Here is a 16,585-nt window from a genome sequence, read left to right as displayed (position 1 = left end):
TACACTTAACTCTTCAAAAAATATAACTGAGTTATGTGCAAATAACTTCTCTGATCAAAATAACATGACAAAGCTTAGATGAAAAGTGTAGGCAAAAGAAAAATTGTTTACCTTTCAATTTCAAACCGATCTCCCCTCTGCCTTAGCTTGCCTGACAGAGGTATATTCAGATTTCCATTATTCAGGTAAAGAATTATATGTTTATGCAAATCTCATGGTAAAAATTCATGAATGTAAGACATATAAGGACTAGAGAATAAAATCAGGCTATGTAGAGAGACTATAAATGAAAAATATCATGTGATAAAGGCATGTTACTTGTCTATAAGCATTTAAACTGCTATTGGGCATTTTTAAAGCCAATAAAACATGCAAAGTCCAGTCACCACTTATCCTCTAGAGCTTGAATGTATAAAAACATTTAATCATTCTGCACTTGAAAAATCCCTTTTGAAATAGGACTGCCTCCTCTGACCTTAAAGCTCTCTCAATGTTGAGCCTTGCAGTACTTATAATTTAATCACTGATCATCAAAAGACAAGCACTCACAAAACAGTCAGAGCTTAAATTCATGATGTTCTAAATTCCTAGAAATTAACAGAAAGAATTGCACTTGAGCTCAGAATAAGCTGAACTGCAAACACACATTTAATGACCAACTTGTACATAATGCAGCATCAAGGATGGCTGGCTTATGGAAATGCCCAGTGCTGGAAGGAAGGAACAAATGAGGCTGCCTCTTTCTCAAAACCCTACAGAGCAGCTTTCAGTTTTGCTGAAATTCCTGAAATAACAGATGAGGCAACAGAGTTTTCAGGAAAGCATGGTGAAAATGATTCTGAGTGCAAATAAAAGAATACTAGAATACTACATATGAATATTAATAGTATTTAAAATACTTGCTTTAAGAAAGGGATACTATAATGTAGAGACATTTATTCTCAAAATAAAACAAAAAAAACAAACAAAAATCCAAACAAAAACCCCAAAAGAAACCAAACAAAAAACCCCACCAAAAAAAACCAAAAAAAGACCAAAAAAAACCAAAACAAAACGAAAAAAAACCAACCAAACAAAAAAAACCAAAACAAAAAACCATACCAAAACCCTGACTAAATTAAAATTAAATCTGTGGTCCTACAGTTTTGAGTTGTGTTTTGTCTTTTTTTGGGTTTTTTTAAGCCCTAATGTTCAAAATATACAAATTCCTTGTTACTTAAGCATTCTAAAGAGAAAAAAATCTTTTTGTGTGAATAAATGTAAACAAAACAATTCAGACAAGAACTTTTTGTTTAGGATGAAATATATATTGACTTATAAAGTGTAAAAAACCACATTTCATCTGCATTTGCTATTTGTTTTTTCATGTTCTACAGAATAAACTTAGAAGAAAAATCAGACTTGCAGTAAAACAGCAAAGAAACAAACATCTGAACTTACAGTGAGTCCTTTTAGGTGAAGTTATTGAGGTAGAAAATACCAGCAAAGTCAATTAAACACTAAGACGTTGCTGCTTGAAAAGTGATTGGAGTGCCCACGGGGATAATAAGCACATACACAGCACACAATAAATAACTGTACCCTTCATAAGGCTGACTACCTGACAGAACTCATTTAGTATTTGAACAATCACAGCCAAGGCTGTACAGCTATTATTAGCAATAAAATCTTTCTGACAGCTATCATGGCCAACCTGCCACACCAACAGGCAGCACAGACCATTCATGCTGCACTGCAAGCACAGGGCCACTTGAACCATTTCCTTCAAGCTGTAGAGAAATAGGAGCTTCATAACAAACAGAACACTAATAACAGAAGCCTAAGTGTCCTCAAGGAGCTAAAGACAGCTGGGTATCATGGCTCTTTTTTGTTTTTACAAAGACCAAAAACTCGACTGACCTCAAGCATAAATCAAAGTTGAGAAAAGCAGACCTGCTTTTACAATTCAGAGCGAAAAATGAACAAGAAACCAAACAATACCAGAAAAAACCCACTACAACTATCCCAAACAGGACAACCCAAAGAACTCATCTCTGTAAAATCTAATTGATAAACAGCACAATTTCCAACTCTTCTATCTTATCATCTGCTATCCTATGACTGCTAACATAGGAGTTGTGAATGATCTGAGAACTGAAGCTCAGAAATTTCCATCACCACAATAATTTTGATCTGTTTGATCAAAATTATACATGCACTTAATACCTCAACAAAGTGGACCAGAAGGCAACAAGTATTTTTAAATAACATCACTGAAAACACTTCATAAAACACTGTAGTTTATAATGCAAAGTTTCAAATACCTAATTGAGCTTTTGTAGTACATGTGGCTGCAGTCCTAAACTACAGATTTTCCTTGCAAATGCATGATTAGGCTGAAGCAAATTCCTTCCTGAAAACAGGAATCAAGAGACCATTTACATGTGTTTCGTTTAATTTCTAATAAAACTGATAAGATTAAATCAATGTGCTTTTAATTGTCCAGTACACAAATCAATAACTCAGCTCCCTAGAAGTGAGATTGGCAAAAGTGATGTAAAGGATATTATAATCCTATTAAAATTTGACATGAACAACATTGTAAAGTGTTACTGTTTGTGGTAATCAAGCATTTGACAGTTAATTATGCAAAATTTACTGTACAAGCTTTATTAAAAAAAAAAATCTTCAAATCTGACAAGGGACTACCATGTTTCAATTGGCTAACCCTGAACAGCTCCTACTTTTAGAAGGTACTATAGAAAAAAAATTCATGTTAACTCAAAATCAAAAGTGCAACCAACAGAAAGCCCATTTGAGAACAAAATATATTTGAGCATATATAACAAGGAATTTTTATTATTTGTTGAGATTCATCTCATCTAAATATCTGATCAATTTTAAATATACATTTTCAGCTGAGATGAATAAGTCTCAGCAACATTTTTTTTCTATTCTGACCATAAAGGTGAGTCTTACAGCGTTAGCACCATCACACCTGTTATGTTTGGCATTCTACTGCAGCTTCCACAAATAGGAACTCCTAAATCTATTTGTTATATCTTTTGTTCCATGCATTCCTTCTGAAAAAAGCATTGAAATAGAAAGCCATCATCTTATAGTTGAACCAAGATTCTAACCAATATTTTGAAGTTATCATTTATTTTGCTGCTGATTTACCAGATTCAGTCAAATATAAAAATTCAATGCATTTCACACTGAACTTGGTAGAATCAATTTCTACAAGGTTCCTAGGCATCTGGAAGCAAACCTGAGTTAGGCATAACCATCTCCTTTTGTACTTGCCCCTAAAGGTATTTTTTTTTTTATTTCAGACTTGGAGCTTTGCTTTCTGCTCTGTGGATCCCATAAAGTCATCTTGAATTGACAAGAACCCTGGTTAGAGACACTGACTGTGAACTCCCAATTTGCTATATGTAGAACAAGGCAGATATGCAAGTGAGTAGACACACTAGTTCCTCAACCCCATCCAGAAATAACTTCATGGTTGACAGCTTTTTCCACAAAAACCTTTCCCTCACATACTGTTGATGGAAGAGCCTAAAGGTGCTGCTGTTGTCACCTTCTGTGGGTGCACAAGAAAAGCAACTCTTCCTTTGATCACACCTAAGCAGCTGGGTTTACTCTAATTCCACTTACTCATTCTTGTAACAGCACTTTGTTTCACTCACAAAGGAAACACTAACATGGCCTCAAAATTATGAGGCCTCATGATTTTTTAAAGCCAGTTAAAAACAAAAGGTTAGACAGATGATATTTGTGAAACACTGAACTCAGGAAAAAAAAAGGCAATATTTTCTGAATTTTATTTTTAAGAACTACTTGCTGTATTAATATGTCCAGTTAATATCCAGCAACTGTCAAAAAAAGTGATCACTTAGCACAAATTACAGACCATATTTTCTGGAAATCAATAAGACACAATGACACAATATTTGTTTATCCTGTCAGATATTCCTCACAAACACACATTAGTCTGTCCTCAGAGTATCTGGCTGTCCAATTTTTAACTGAAATATTTGAATACAGAACCTTCTAAAACTATTTCATATCAACGGGTTTTTTTAAAAAAAGGACTGATTATTATCCTCTCACAACAGCATTGAAGCATTGCAACTACATCAACACTAACAGAAATAAGCCAGCACAAGACTTTTGACAAGAAAATCAGATGCACCATTCAAATGACTGCTGCAGGTCTCTGGCTGTATGAGTGACTTTCAAATTCAGCAGTGGTTCAGATAATAAATGGGAGAATTTTGTACCACGAAGTAACAGAACAGATCCCTCCCCGTGAGATTACAGTTGAGTTTCACTAATCTAAGGTATATTTTTATCAATTAAATAAAAGAAAAAAAAATCGGTTATATGGGAAGCATTTATAGAATCAGAAAACACAATACACCAAGTCTAAGCAATTCTGAACTTTCATAATATTAAAAATCCAAACAGATTGTAAATGAGTTTCTCATCTGCCTCTTAAACATGATTACCTGTAATCATGTTTAAACCTAAAATCCTGAAAGTCCAATAGTCTTAAACATTAAAAGGCTTGGACTGAGTTTAATAGTTTCCATTTGGTATGTTTAGTCTATTAAAAATAATATACTCTTACAATGGAGTTTCGGTAAAAAGAACAGAAACAGTGAAACTTTAGAAACCACCCTTAAAGGAATTAACTTATTCTTTTTGAAACAGAAGCATTTTAGAAACTTTTAAGTTTCTCTGTATGTCATCCAAAATTTGCAGCTTAAATTTGCCCAACTGCTTCCCTTCTTCCTATCAAGAACACAATTAATTGAACTGCATTAATTCTAAAATGCCTTGGCTTCAAAGATGAAATCAGCTGCACAGCAAATGCTATTTCTAGGCACTCATTGGGTATTTTCAGGTGTGCAAGAGGGACTCCAGCATTCAGTTTACAATTTTATTTACTAGAAGAAAAAAAAATGCTTTGAACAGAACATCTTTGCTACAGGGTGTTTCTCCCTCCATTTCAGAGACTCTAATTCCTCTTCTGCATGTCTTAGCAGGGGCTACTCCTCTTCCTTGCCCGCTCCACATTCTTTGTATTGCTTTCAATGGCCAGAGAGAACCCAATAGTGTCAGATCCCCGCCCGCCCCGTAAAGAATTCCCTAAGGTCTCCGTTCTAACCCAGATGCAAGAGAAGAGATAAGCAGCACCGGGCTGGGAACAGGACTGCAGCTGGGAGGGGACCATTGGCATGAGAGTCTAAGATCACCCCTCCAGGCTATGAAAACAGGAACTTGCAAACAGCCCGGAATCGGGCACTCAATTAGGACCAGCAGCCAGTTCCCCATATAAACCTTTAAACCACATCATACTTGTCAATGCCTTGTTGCTTGGCTCCTGCCACATACCTCTGCACAGAAACTGAAAACTCATCTCCCAACTCAAGGCTAACCCTTCCTGCATCCATCATCCCATGTCCCTCTCTGACATGGCTCCATTCTGCCCAGGCAAGCCTGGCTCACTGCACACTCAGAGCGGGCACCATGAGCCCCAAGGAGCTGCGGCACCCAGGCAATGAAGGCAGTAAACATCCCCAGCAGACGCTTCCCTGTTGGAACCCTAGCTGCTAAAATTTTTAACTTTCTGCACTAACAGACACTGACCCCCAAGAAAACACTACCTTTAACCTGAAGCCATAAAGAAAGTTTCCAAAACTGCACGATAAAACTGAGATTATGAGTGTGTAGTTTGAATAGAAGTGTGCAATATCACAGTAAAAAACTTAAAGATTTAAGATATAGTAATATATATAAAACAAAATAGAAGTTTTAAAGCAGAAGCTAATCCTCCTTCTTTATCCTTTTCACCTTTTTCATAAGCTTAAGTAGTATTGTATATTTAAATAAAAAAATCCACAAGTCACAAATAGATAAGTTAAAAATAAAAAAAATTAAGTATATCTTCTTAATTAAACAATTTATCCTTTAAAAACCTTATAAAAAGAGAACTACAACTCAATTTTATAATTTATTAATAGAATACTATAGAACTCACAATTATAAGACTATAATAGAAATAAAAACTAATAAACATCTAAGTCCAAACAAAAAATACCATCTCATACATTTAATCTGAATGTTAATCAAAAAAAAAAAAGAAAGCAAAGAAAAAACCAGAAAACACACACACCAAACCAAAAATCCACAGTTAGCGGTGGATTGGCATACAACAATTACTAAAAAAATTAACCAAACTCAAAATAAATTTTAAAAAAATCATAGCTAAATAATCTGTTTAGTTAACTAAACCTCACACCATTATAAAAAAAAACCTTTTAAAAATAAACACTTCCCCTGCTCAGATAACCCTGCATGTGGCTGGCTGGGGATGCTGCCCAGGGGAACACGAGACCCCAGTGCTGGCTGACATCCCCTCCCAGCCTGCCAGCACCACAGGACTTTACCACAGAGCTGCTTCTCTCAGCCCCTTCATTCCCAAATAAATTTCCTATACTTATGAAGAACAATTATACACTATGAACAGCAACGAGCTACTTGAGTTTGGACAAGAATCTTCTCCAGATTTCTACAGGATTTTAGGAATACAACAGCTACCAATCAAGATGCAAGTTGTGTTATACCTAGGGTGTGAAGGGGGGAATGTGAGCTAAAGAAAAAATGTGGGCAACTAAGCACAGTCAAAGCTCACAGCCATGCTAGCCAAATCAACCAAAATTGCAACCAAGACACAATGGTCAACAGGCTTTTTGTAAGTACTGAAGGCTTTTTATAAGTACTTTTTACAAGTACTGAAGTACTAAAAAAGGATCATAGAGGTTCATGAGGAAGCTCAAGGTGACAGCCTATTGGATTTCTAATAGGCTTTAAACAAATTTTAAGAAAACTAGCAAACCCCAAGTGACAAGATTTCCTGCAGGGATAAACAGCTGATGGTCTGATTCACATGGTCCTTCCTCACTGCTGGGCTGTTTTATTGAAAATCCTGATTTCAACACTTAAACATCGTACATTGCCTAGCACCACACTGTTGTACCACATCCTGGTAAACAAAATCAAATGCAACATCAGAAAATTTATTTTGATAAATCACTTTTTTTAAAAAATCATAGGAAACTTATTCCAAATTGTGATATTTTCTCAAAAATACAATTGTTTGGTTGGGATATTTTTTGCCAGAGAATTAATGCAGACAGTTTCACTAGACTTACATATCACGCCTATAATGCAGTCATGATAAAATTTTTTGTTAGATTTTTTTAGAAAATATCCTTTGCTTTGTAAGTTTTAATAGAGATTTGACAGACAGAAGACCTTTTTTTGACCTGGTTACAGCCTTTGCACTTGATTCACAACACCATGAATGAATGAAAGTAGGCATTACTTAAGAAACTTCTGATTTGGCCAATGAGGTTACTGTAAACAATTGGCTTCCTTTTTTGCAACATGACTGCAATTGTGCTTGTTTAGCTAAGCTGTCATGCATTTTATTTTGTGTAAATCCATTTAAATTGTGTGACAGCTGCAGTTAGGCCTATGATGGCATGCATGAGGCAGAAAGAGCAGCACAGGCATGTGACAGGAAAAACAAGGCATTAGAAGCACTCCTACAGAGCAAAAAAATTTCCCGTTTCTCCCATTCTTAATCATTATCCTACTTCATAAACTATATCCCTAATGCCATGCTAGCACTTTTTCTCTCTCATTCTCTGCTTTTTTAGCCAACTGTGTAAAACAAACTGTCACTGCATCAGTTATTGCACTGCATGAGACACTGGTTGAAATGCCAGAATTTTAAAAACATTTGGATTTTAAAGCTGTGAGACAAGATTCAATGTTATATAAAAAGTCTACCAAGAATCTAAACCAGTTTGCCTGGGTGCAATCTCCCCGTACATAAAACACGACTAAATAAAATTTGCTAGTTAAAGGTGACAACAATTTGACCATATTCAGAACAATTTATAAAAGAATGCCTTGTAACCAAGTAACAACATTAATAATGACTTGCCAATACCAACACTGTATAGGGTTTTGTTCTGCTTGTTTAGGGCTTTTAGCTTTGCTTATTGAAGCTACTAGTCACAGGCTTTACAACTTGTTGATCAAACACTCTAGGTGAGTGCACCACACAGCAGCTTCTGGCCATCACATGCAGAGAACCAGATACCTTGCTCCTGTGCTGAGGAGCAGGGATGCTCCACAGAAAAAAGACACTCCTTGCCCAAATTCATGCTTTTGGTTCTCAGAGATAAACCTTTTTATTCTTGCTCTGCACAGAGGAGAAGAATGTTACCCCACACTGGAAAGAGATGTGGAAACAAGGTGCTACATCCACAGGATAAGCCACTGGAGAATGTGTTGCTCAAACAAAGAAAGGACATTCTTCAGTACCCTGCTAGCCAGAATTTCAGTCAATGCTGTAGAACAGTCTCCTCTCTATCAGCATATTTAAAGCAACAAAAAAGACTCAAAATCTCCAAACTAGAGTAGAGACAGACTGTAACACTTGGCACTGGGGGGGACAAAAGACTTCACACAACCATAAAATCATTCAAATCTGACAACTTTTACTCCCAAGTTTTACTCCCAAGAATGGTGTCAACAAAAGTCAGAAGAGACTGTGGAAAGAAATCTGCTCTGGTCTTTCTCCAAAGTTACAGTCTTCACTACATGTGTGATCTAAATGATTTAGCTACATCATTACAAACAAAAGTAGCATGGATTTACAAGGCTTATGCATTTTCAACCAAATTTAAACTTTGTTTACATTTGTTTACTGCAATTGTGAAAGGATTTATGATTTAACATATCCTAAAGTGGAAAAACAGATAACAGTTGAATCTGGAAGACTTTATCAAGCATCTTGATTTTAATAAACCTTTCAGTCTTATGAAAGTAAATGCTCTTTTTGTTTCAAAAATTAAAGAGCAATATAAATTTATCCAATACACCTCTGGGGCAGGGAGAAGCAGATATGCTGCATTATCCAAAGTTTGACCTAGTCACCTGGGTTTGCAGTACATTTTACTCAAGGATGCAAAAATGGCAACATCAATGCAAGGAAAAAAAAATCTATTCCTACAAAAATCACACATAAATGTCCAATAGGCACAAAAAAAAATCAAAACAAACACATCATAGTCTATCCAGATAAAACCTAGAGTTACCACAATATGGAGAAAGTACAAGCATTTTTAATTTTTAATCTACTAGAATTCATCACTGGATTTACAACAAATTAATTTCATGTTTGTAGAATTTCTTTTTACTTTTCAGCCATTTTGTGACTGGTCTTGTGAAAGCTAATCTAAACTGTCTTTAATCATTTGAATTGGATTTATATGCCAGTAACTTTGAAAATAAAACAACGGATGGTGTGTGAATCTTGGATTTGTTTATCTTTTTGTTTGTTTTGGGGATTTTCTGTAAATATAAAATATGCCTACCAACCACCTTCAAAAAGGTATTCTTCCTTTACATTAAAGAACAACTTTTATGTGTGAACAAATTCAGGAATGTTTTTTATTTGATATCATCTAATAATACTATTATTAGATGATATAAACTCTGATTTTTCTGAACTGACAAGATGTTGCCTAAATTCTCTCTTTTAACTTCAGGTGATGGCTCTACACTTCTAAAGAGTTACCCATTAGAGCATAACAGTTTGGAGATAGAGATCACTAGCCACTTTTATCATTACAGGCTGAAAAATGTACATAAAGACAAAAAAATCTTTACAGAATCCCATAGTTTCCAAATATAACTTTTCTAATCTATTAATTTTAAACATTGTTTAGATTTGTTTTTATGAAAGAAAAGGCTTGACAGCAAATGGATTAACTTCCAGGCCATCAGCTTATATAAAGACACAGCAACAACTGAATCATCTTTTGTTTTTACTCCTAGGTCAGAGGGCTATGGAAACATTTAGAATAAAATCAGTCCAAACTACCATAATTTAGATATTTTGATCCTCCCAAAACCAAGCTCTTTTTTCCACCAGCCACTTGAAATAGGTGCAGATTAATCCAAGCCAACTGCTCAAGTGCTCCACGTACCAACAGATCCTTGGTTTGTGGGCAGCCTCGTGCTTCTCGCTCTGATGGATTTATCATTTCTTACTGAAGGCAGCAAGAAGAATGCACCACTTATTGCATTTTGGGGGTTAGTGGGGTGTGAGGAAAAGAAGACAGTAAGACACAATGAAATCATATTTTCATGAAGTACAAGAGAGATTATCTACTCATTTTAACTAAACCAAGGACTTAAAACATTAAGCTCCAGAAGAACTTGGTAACTTTAGTTTCAATTAATATGGATTTTAGAAAAAATCAAATAAGTAAAATTTGAACAGGAAAAGCTTTCCTTTATATTTAATATTCACTATTTCATAATTAACCTCTGTCTTTAGAAATTTAATCAGTAGAAAAATACTTCCTGCCTGGCAGACAACCCTAGCTTATCCTAAAAACCCTACAGTTCAACCAGGTACTTGGGAATTAGATCAGAACTTCCCAGTTGCCTCTCACACACATTGAGACAGCCATTTTCACATGAGCCCTCTGGCAAGCTTTCCTCCTGAGCATGTGAACATCTACAGGACTGGTTTTCTCCCTATGGCAGGTACATTTTACAGCAAGAATAGCAGTGGATCATAATCTATTCATAAACCTGTTCTGAAACAAGTCTGCACATTTGATAAACAAACCCAAAGTCACTTCCTATAGTCTATTTCTGGTTATTAAATGAAAAGTCAGAATAATAATGCAGGTGATCTATTAAATAGCATTCATTGTAAAATAATGTGCCACTTGCCAGAAATCAAATTATTCTTGTTTCATACATTTATTTAATAAGGTCTGTAGAAATTAGAAATAATAGGGGGTTTTGTTCAAGTAAAAGTATAGCAGCAAAAAAAAAGTAGATCATGATGAATAGAAAATACAACATTTAAGGTTACAAGTACATCTATTTGGGGCATTCAGAACTCCTTGGACTTACTGCAAGTGATGCTCTTCTCACATAATCCTTTCTTTTTAAAGAAATACCATGACTCTTGAAGACAGTATCTAAATCTAGACACTTCCAAAGAAACATTTTTCTTTTTTAATTTAATTAGCAAACATGGTTGTAAACATAACAAGACATAGTGACTCATGCTTCTTAAATATGATCCAAATCATAAATAATTATTTTACTTGAAATTTTATTTAAAATAATAGTTCTATGTAGCAAAAGAGGCATAGGTAGTTGTGCTAGGTTATAAATAAATAAATAAAATAAAATTTAAAAAACATCAGTGAATTTAAAGCTATGCCAAGGCTAAAAAGAGTTGTTTCAATCCTGCTACAAGAGACAAGATGCTTGAAAAAAGGCAATATTTTGAAATAAGAAGACACAAAGACCTGAATTCTCTATGCATTGTCTGCTTTAAAAGGGAAAGAAGAAATATCTTTTCCACTTGTTTTACTACAGTGTCAATATTTTATAGATGGGTTGGTCCTTAACATCTTTTCTCAATGCAGCCTATATTAAATAACTAACCAGAGCATATAATCAAATAAACAAATATAAAATGCCTATGCACAGACTGGAAATGAACATATTTTCAACAGCTATTCAAGTATCCTTTCTTTTTCCATAATATCTACTGGTGTTCATAAATTTTCTCAGACCTACCATCTCACTTTGTCTGCCTCTATGTATTTGCTTAGTTCAGAAAGTCAGCATGAGCAATAAGGCAATATGACAACTTTTATTTTTTTCACTACTCAGAGATCAAGTATTTACCTTCCACAAGCATGTCTGGCACATCTGCTTGATATCTAGGCCCCACTCTGATTTCTCCCTTGTCTGCTAAAAGTGTTTTCAATGATGGATCATACACCAGTGAATAAAAAAAGGTATCCTAAAAAAAAAGAGACATGTTTGCAACAGCACAATAATTTTTAAAATTAGGTTTGAAAATTTGTAACACCTTCCATTTGGAAATTTGCATACTTTACAGAACACAGATTTGGTACATAAATCTTTATTCTGTATAATACAGACGCTTGATGAATGCTTTTAAAAGGATAATTAAGACTTCTCTCATTGTTAGGACTTACTTCAGAACAGAGCAATAGTGAAAAGATCCGTACACAAAAATATATCAATGGATTTGAAGAGAATTGATGTTAGATGCTTACTGAATTTAACAAGTTTGCACTCATAAGTATCTCAACCATACTGACTTCCCATTATAAATTAATCTCAAAATAAATAAAACACTCTTTGTAAACCCTTCTCAGGCACTAAAACAGCATTGGCAAATGTGGTATAGTCACATAAGTATAGGCCAAGTCCTGCTTTTAAACATATTTTTACTGATTATCAGGGGTTTGGTGTAGAAATTTAAAAATAAAGACATGCTAATTTCATTTAGAAAATATTGCCTTCCTGATGTTATATTAAGACACTCCAAAGAAAAATGTTTCTTTTAAAGGTATTTTGCAATCTTTCAAATTCTTGGGGAATTTTCTTCCTCTCTGGTAAAGCTAAGCATCCTCAGTATCTTCCAGAGGGCGATGAGGAGATACTTTCCATACGATAAAAGGAAATAATAAGGAGGAAAAAAAAGCACCATGTGAATTCCTCCTTCAGTATCTGCTACAGGAAAACACCTCTATATTTTCAACTGTAAGATGCCATATTAATTACTTCAAATTAATAATTTTCTAAATACGAACAGATTCGTAATAAACCTATCATTTAAGTGTGTCAATTAAGTTGTTTATCAAATAATATTGTTTAAATCAGTGTTGTGAACAACATAATTTTTTTAACCTATCATCCAAGATGTGATTTTCAAAGTATTGTTTGACCGTTTGTTAAAAATAGAGAAAGAAAAATAAACTTATCCTAATATTTACTTGAACAGAAATCACAATTACCTCTTTCTCCAGGTATGACAGCACAGATTCTGTCTCATTCAGAAGTGCAACGCTGCATTTTCCCCTACACAAACATAAGCAAGAATAGTTACTTTGTAAAAAGTTCAAATTTCAAGTAGAGTTACTTAAAAGAGAACAATCTAGATAGATTTTAAACTTCCACACTAAAAATATAAAAACATTAAAATATATAAAAAATAATATTGCCATACTTTAATAATACTAAAATTAATATAAAAGCAACAAAACAAATGGCTGTACTGAACCAAGCATTCAAATACATTGGAAATCCATCAAACTGGGAAATAATTTCAGTAATGGAAAGGCAAAAGAAGAGAAGAGGTACAACGGCAAACAATAAATGCACACACAATTAACCAAAAGGCCTGGATTATAGAAACATCACCTCCAAGTGATTTATCTCCAGTAAGTTCAGTGTATAATTTGAAAAAAAATAATTCAAACTGGAAAGAATATAAGGCTTTACTTTAAGGCTGTAAAAACAAAGCACTTTTCTCTTTTGAATGGAAGCATTTTTAATAATGAATCATGGAATTCTATTAGTTTCTTCTATGCCCACATTAAAGTGATGATGCCCACATTTCTGTGCAGGCTCTTGTTGCCCAGTAGTGGTACAGGCATGCCCACTGTAACATAAGCAGTCAATGCAATGGGGATTGGACCCCACCACCCTCCTCCCCTTCTCATCCCATCTCCCCACAGCATTGTCTTGCCTCAAATTTCTCTGTCTCCAACTTCTCTGCAAGTAACCTGCAGAATTATTTTCAACAAATGGTATTTTAAAGAAGCCCTCATGGATGTGGATGAAAAATGTTAAGTGTGCTGAATCACCCTGCTAGCAACTCGCATTTTTATGTTATAATTTACAACTGAACTACCATTTTATATATACACGTATGCGTGTGTGTATGTATTTATATATATGTATGTATATGAAGATATATTTATTACCCCTGACACACAGCACCTTGTATTTCACGCAACAAAGTTTTACTCAGTTTAGTTGGTATTTGCCAGGAGGCTCCTGTGGCCTTATACATCAGCTACAGGAAATAAGCCCAGAACACCCACCTCCCATCTATCCTCATAGAACAGACTAGAACACAGAGAAAGAGTACTTGTTTGCAGAGACCTTCTTGATTTTAAGATAACACCAAAATGGTGTTGTAAAAACCCCTCATTCTGTCAGGGAGAGCTGACTTTAAGCTCAACCAGAGGCATTAGAAGCCAATTGCTAATGGCTGATCATTAAGTAAACATACCCAGCTAATGTCTTATTCATTGCCACTGCACATCCTGGGAAAGGGGAGTAAGCCACACATTACTGTCCTGAATTTCTCTTCATTGTCATACCTGTCAGGAGAACCACACCACCCAAGAAAAAGGGGAAGAAGGGGAAGTCTGACCACAATACACAACAGCTGAGGAAAATCCTCCTGCAGAAGAGAAGCAGGAAACCTTCCAGACACCCGATCATGTCTTTCTTTGAAGGTTTAAGCTTTTGGCCTTGATAATTCCAGAGCATTCACTTCTAAAAATTAATTGTGTTGTAGCATGAAGTCAGTTTTCCAACTTTATTTTAATATTTTATTGGGTTTTTTTAGTGTAAAGGACTAACCAGGTGTTCACCTTTCCAGACTGGTTCTATTCCATACAGCTCCAGTGTGCCCCCTCTCTCCACTACAGCCTGCCCTTATTTATCTCCAATTACCACAGAAGCATTCATTGCTCCACTGCCATCATGACTGCAAAAGTATTTTATTGACCAACCTCATCTTTGATCCTGGTCCTCTAAAAAAATCATTTTATTTCATTAAGATCCAAGATTAGTCCCTGAAGCATGTCTTCTAAGTGAGTGAGTTGCTATTTGATGCTAAACTTCTTCATACAGCACTTTAACCATCTAATGGCTGGAGTCACACAGAGGTAACATTTTGAATGCATATATGACCTCTTGCATGGACTTGTGTCTCAATGTAGACAGCACTAGAACTACAGTAGACACTAAAATAAAAAAACAACAACAGAACTCACGTTTGAAAACAGAAAAATTACAGAAGTCTTTCTACTTTTAATTCTCTGTATTTCAGTTACCCATTACTGTAATCTAGAAACCTGCAATACCTAAGTGATTTAGAATCTTGACCAAATTCATAAAAGCCTACTGTTTATATAACTCCCCCTCTCCTCTCCCATCAGAGGAAAAGCTTCTCTGTATAGTTGCAAGAGCTCTGCTGGACTGAACTGAGCATCTAGTTCATTGCAGCATCAACACTGGGCACTCCTCAATCATGGATGCTAAGGTAAGAACTTAAGTGAATATTGATTTGTAGTAATATGCACCTTAATATTCTCCACTGCACTTTTCACCCATTCTTCAACACTAATAATCAAACACCCTGGAGAAAAAGTTAATGTCATTTAAACCACATTACAAGGCAACCTGGGAGTTAGTTTCTTAAGGGATGTATCTGAGAACCCATAATTTCTCTGGATTTAAAAATATTTTCCTCCTTACAGTGTTCTGGAGCTTTATTCCTTAATGCTTTTAAATTAAGATAATTGAGAAAGATAGAGCTATATCAAATAAAAAAATCATTATAACAGCACACAGTCTGACTCTTCCAAACTAGACAAAGAAAGGGGGAGCCAGCTACCTACAAAAATAAATGAGAGTGTATGCTGCATTTAGCAAATTATAAAATCTGTTACAAACCAAAATAAAATTATACTCTCTTCTTTCAGAAATCCTACTGTCTTTACATTTTAAGCATTATTTAGATTACTGGCATACAATGTCACACATTCATTGTTCTGTTGGAGTCTCCCGCCTGAAATGCATCATTAAACTGAACTCAGGTAAAAATTACAAAGAATTGCCCAATTAAAAAAAAAAAAGCAACCATAAACAAATAAAGAGTTGTCCACTACTTTTCCACATATGAAACCTTCCTCCTCTTATGTAACTCTGATTCCCTGATTTAAGCTGTATTCCTCCAACAAGTAGCAGTCTTGACTTAACTGGCATCATCAAGGTGAATTACTAGTTCACAGCATCAGAGGGTCTCAATTTTCTCTTTCTCAAAGATGACATGTCTGATTTTGACATTTTTCTCAAATTAAAAATATTCAGAAAATTGGTTTTTAATTCCTACAGAATTAGGCAAAATTTATCTTGTAGGAGTGTTGAGGGAAAGTTTAAACAACCTCAGCAATGCACAAATAACAGTAACCAAAAAATTAAGTTAGCTTTTATGTCTTCATTAAAACTTGATTTTGATGAGATTAAGTTGTGCCTTCAGAGTCCTTTCTGCTCTTAGATTTACTTCATATCTAAACTGATCACAAATAAAGGGTTTTCCATTGAGCTGACAAAAACACCAACAAAATTTATTATATAATTAAATCAGGCAGCAACAACAAAGTAATTTAGAGGTCTTGCAGTAAAAGGAGACAATAAAACCCACCTATAAATATATGCTCATGGTATTGCCAGCTTCTATCATATAAACCACTTAGAATTCAATTTCTTCTTCTGTCCTAGTAACCAGAGCCACAACTCATAACTTTCTTCTTTAAAGCATTAATCATGTGAAAGCTCTTTTCACATGCTACACCTTCCTTCACTCTCATTT

At 34.8% G+C, this 16,585-nt stretch overlaps 1 protein-coding gene across 5 annotated transcripts in view; it reads right to left on the bottom strand.

The window, feature by feature from the left end:
• Positions 1 to 16,585, bottom strand: part of MTA3 (metastasis associated 1 family member 3) — a 228,968-nt gene that overhangs the window by 178,920 nt on the left and 33,463 nt on the right. For all 5 annotated transcript variants that reach the window (XM_071427185.1, XM_071427148.1, XM_071427166.1 and 2 more), the window contains exons 5-6: positions 12,930 to 12,993; positions 11,788 to 11,905 (exon numbers count right to left, since the gene is read on the bottom strand). In XM_071427185.1, the coding sequence (XP_071283286.1) occupies positions 11,788 to 11,905; positions 12,930 to 12,993 (182 nt within the window). The remainder of the gene's footprint in view (positions 1 to 11,787; positions 11,906 to 12,929; positions 12,994 to 16,585) is intronic.

The sequence above is a fragment of the Agelaius tricolor genome, unplaced genomic scaffold (assembly GCF_023055355.1).
Source record: "Agelaius tricolor isolate 1412-34295 unplaced genomic scaffold, bAgeTri1.0.p SCAF_1, whole genome shotgun sequence".
Taxonomy (NCBI): Eukaryota; Metazoa; Chordata; class Aves; order Passeriformes; family Icteridae; genus Agelaius; species Agelaius tricolor.
The sequence above is the reverse complement of the archived record's forward strand: the minus strand, read 5'-3'. Positions and strand labels throughout refer to the sequence as shown.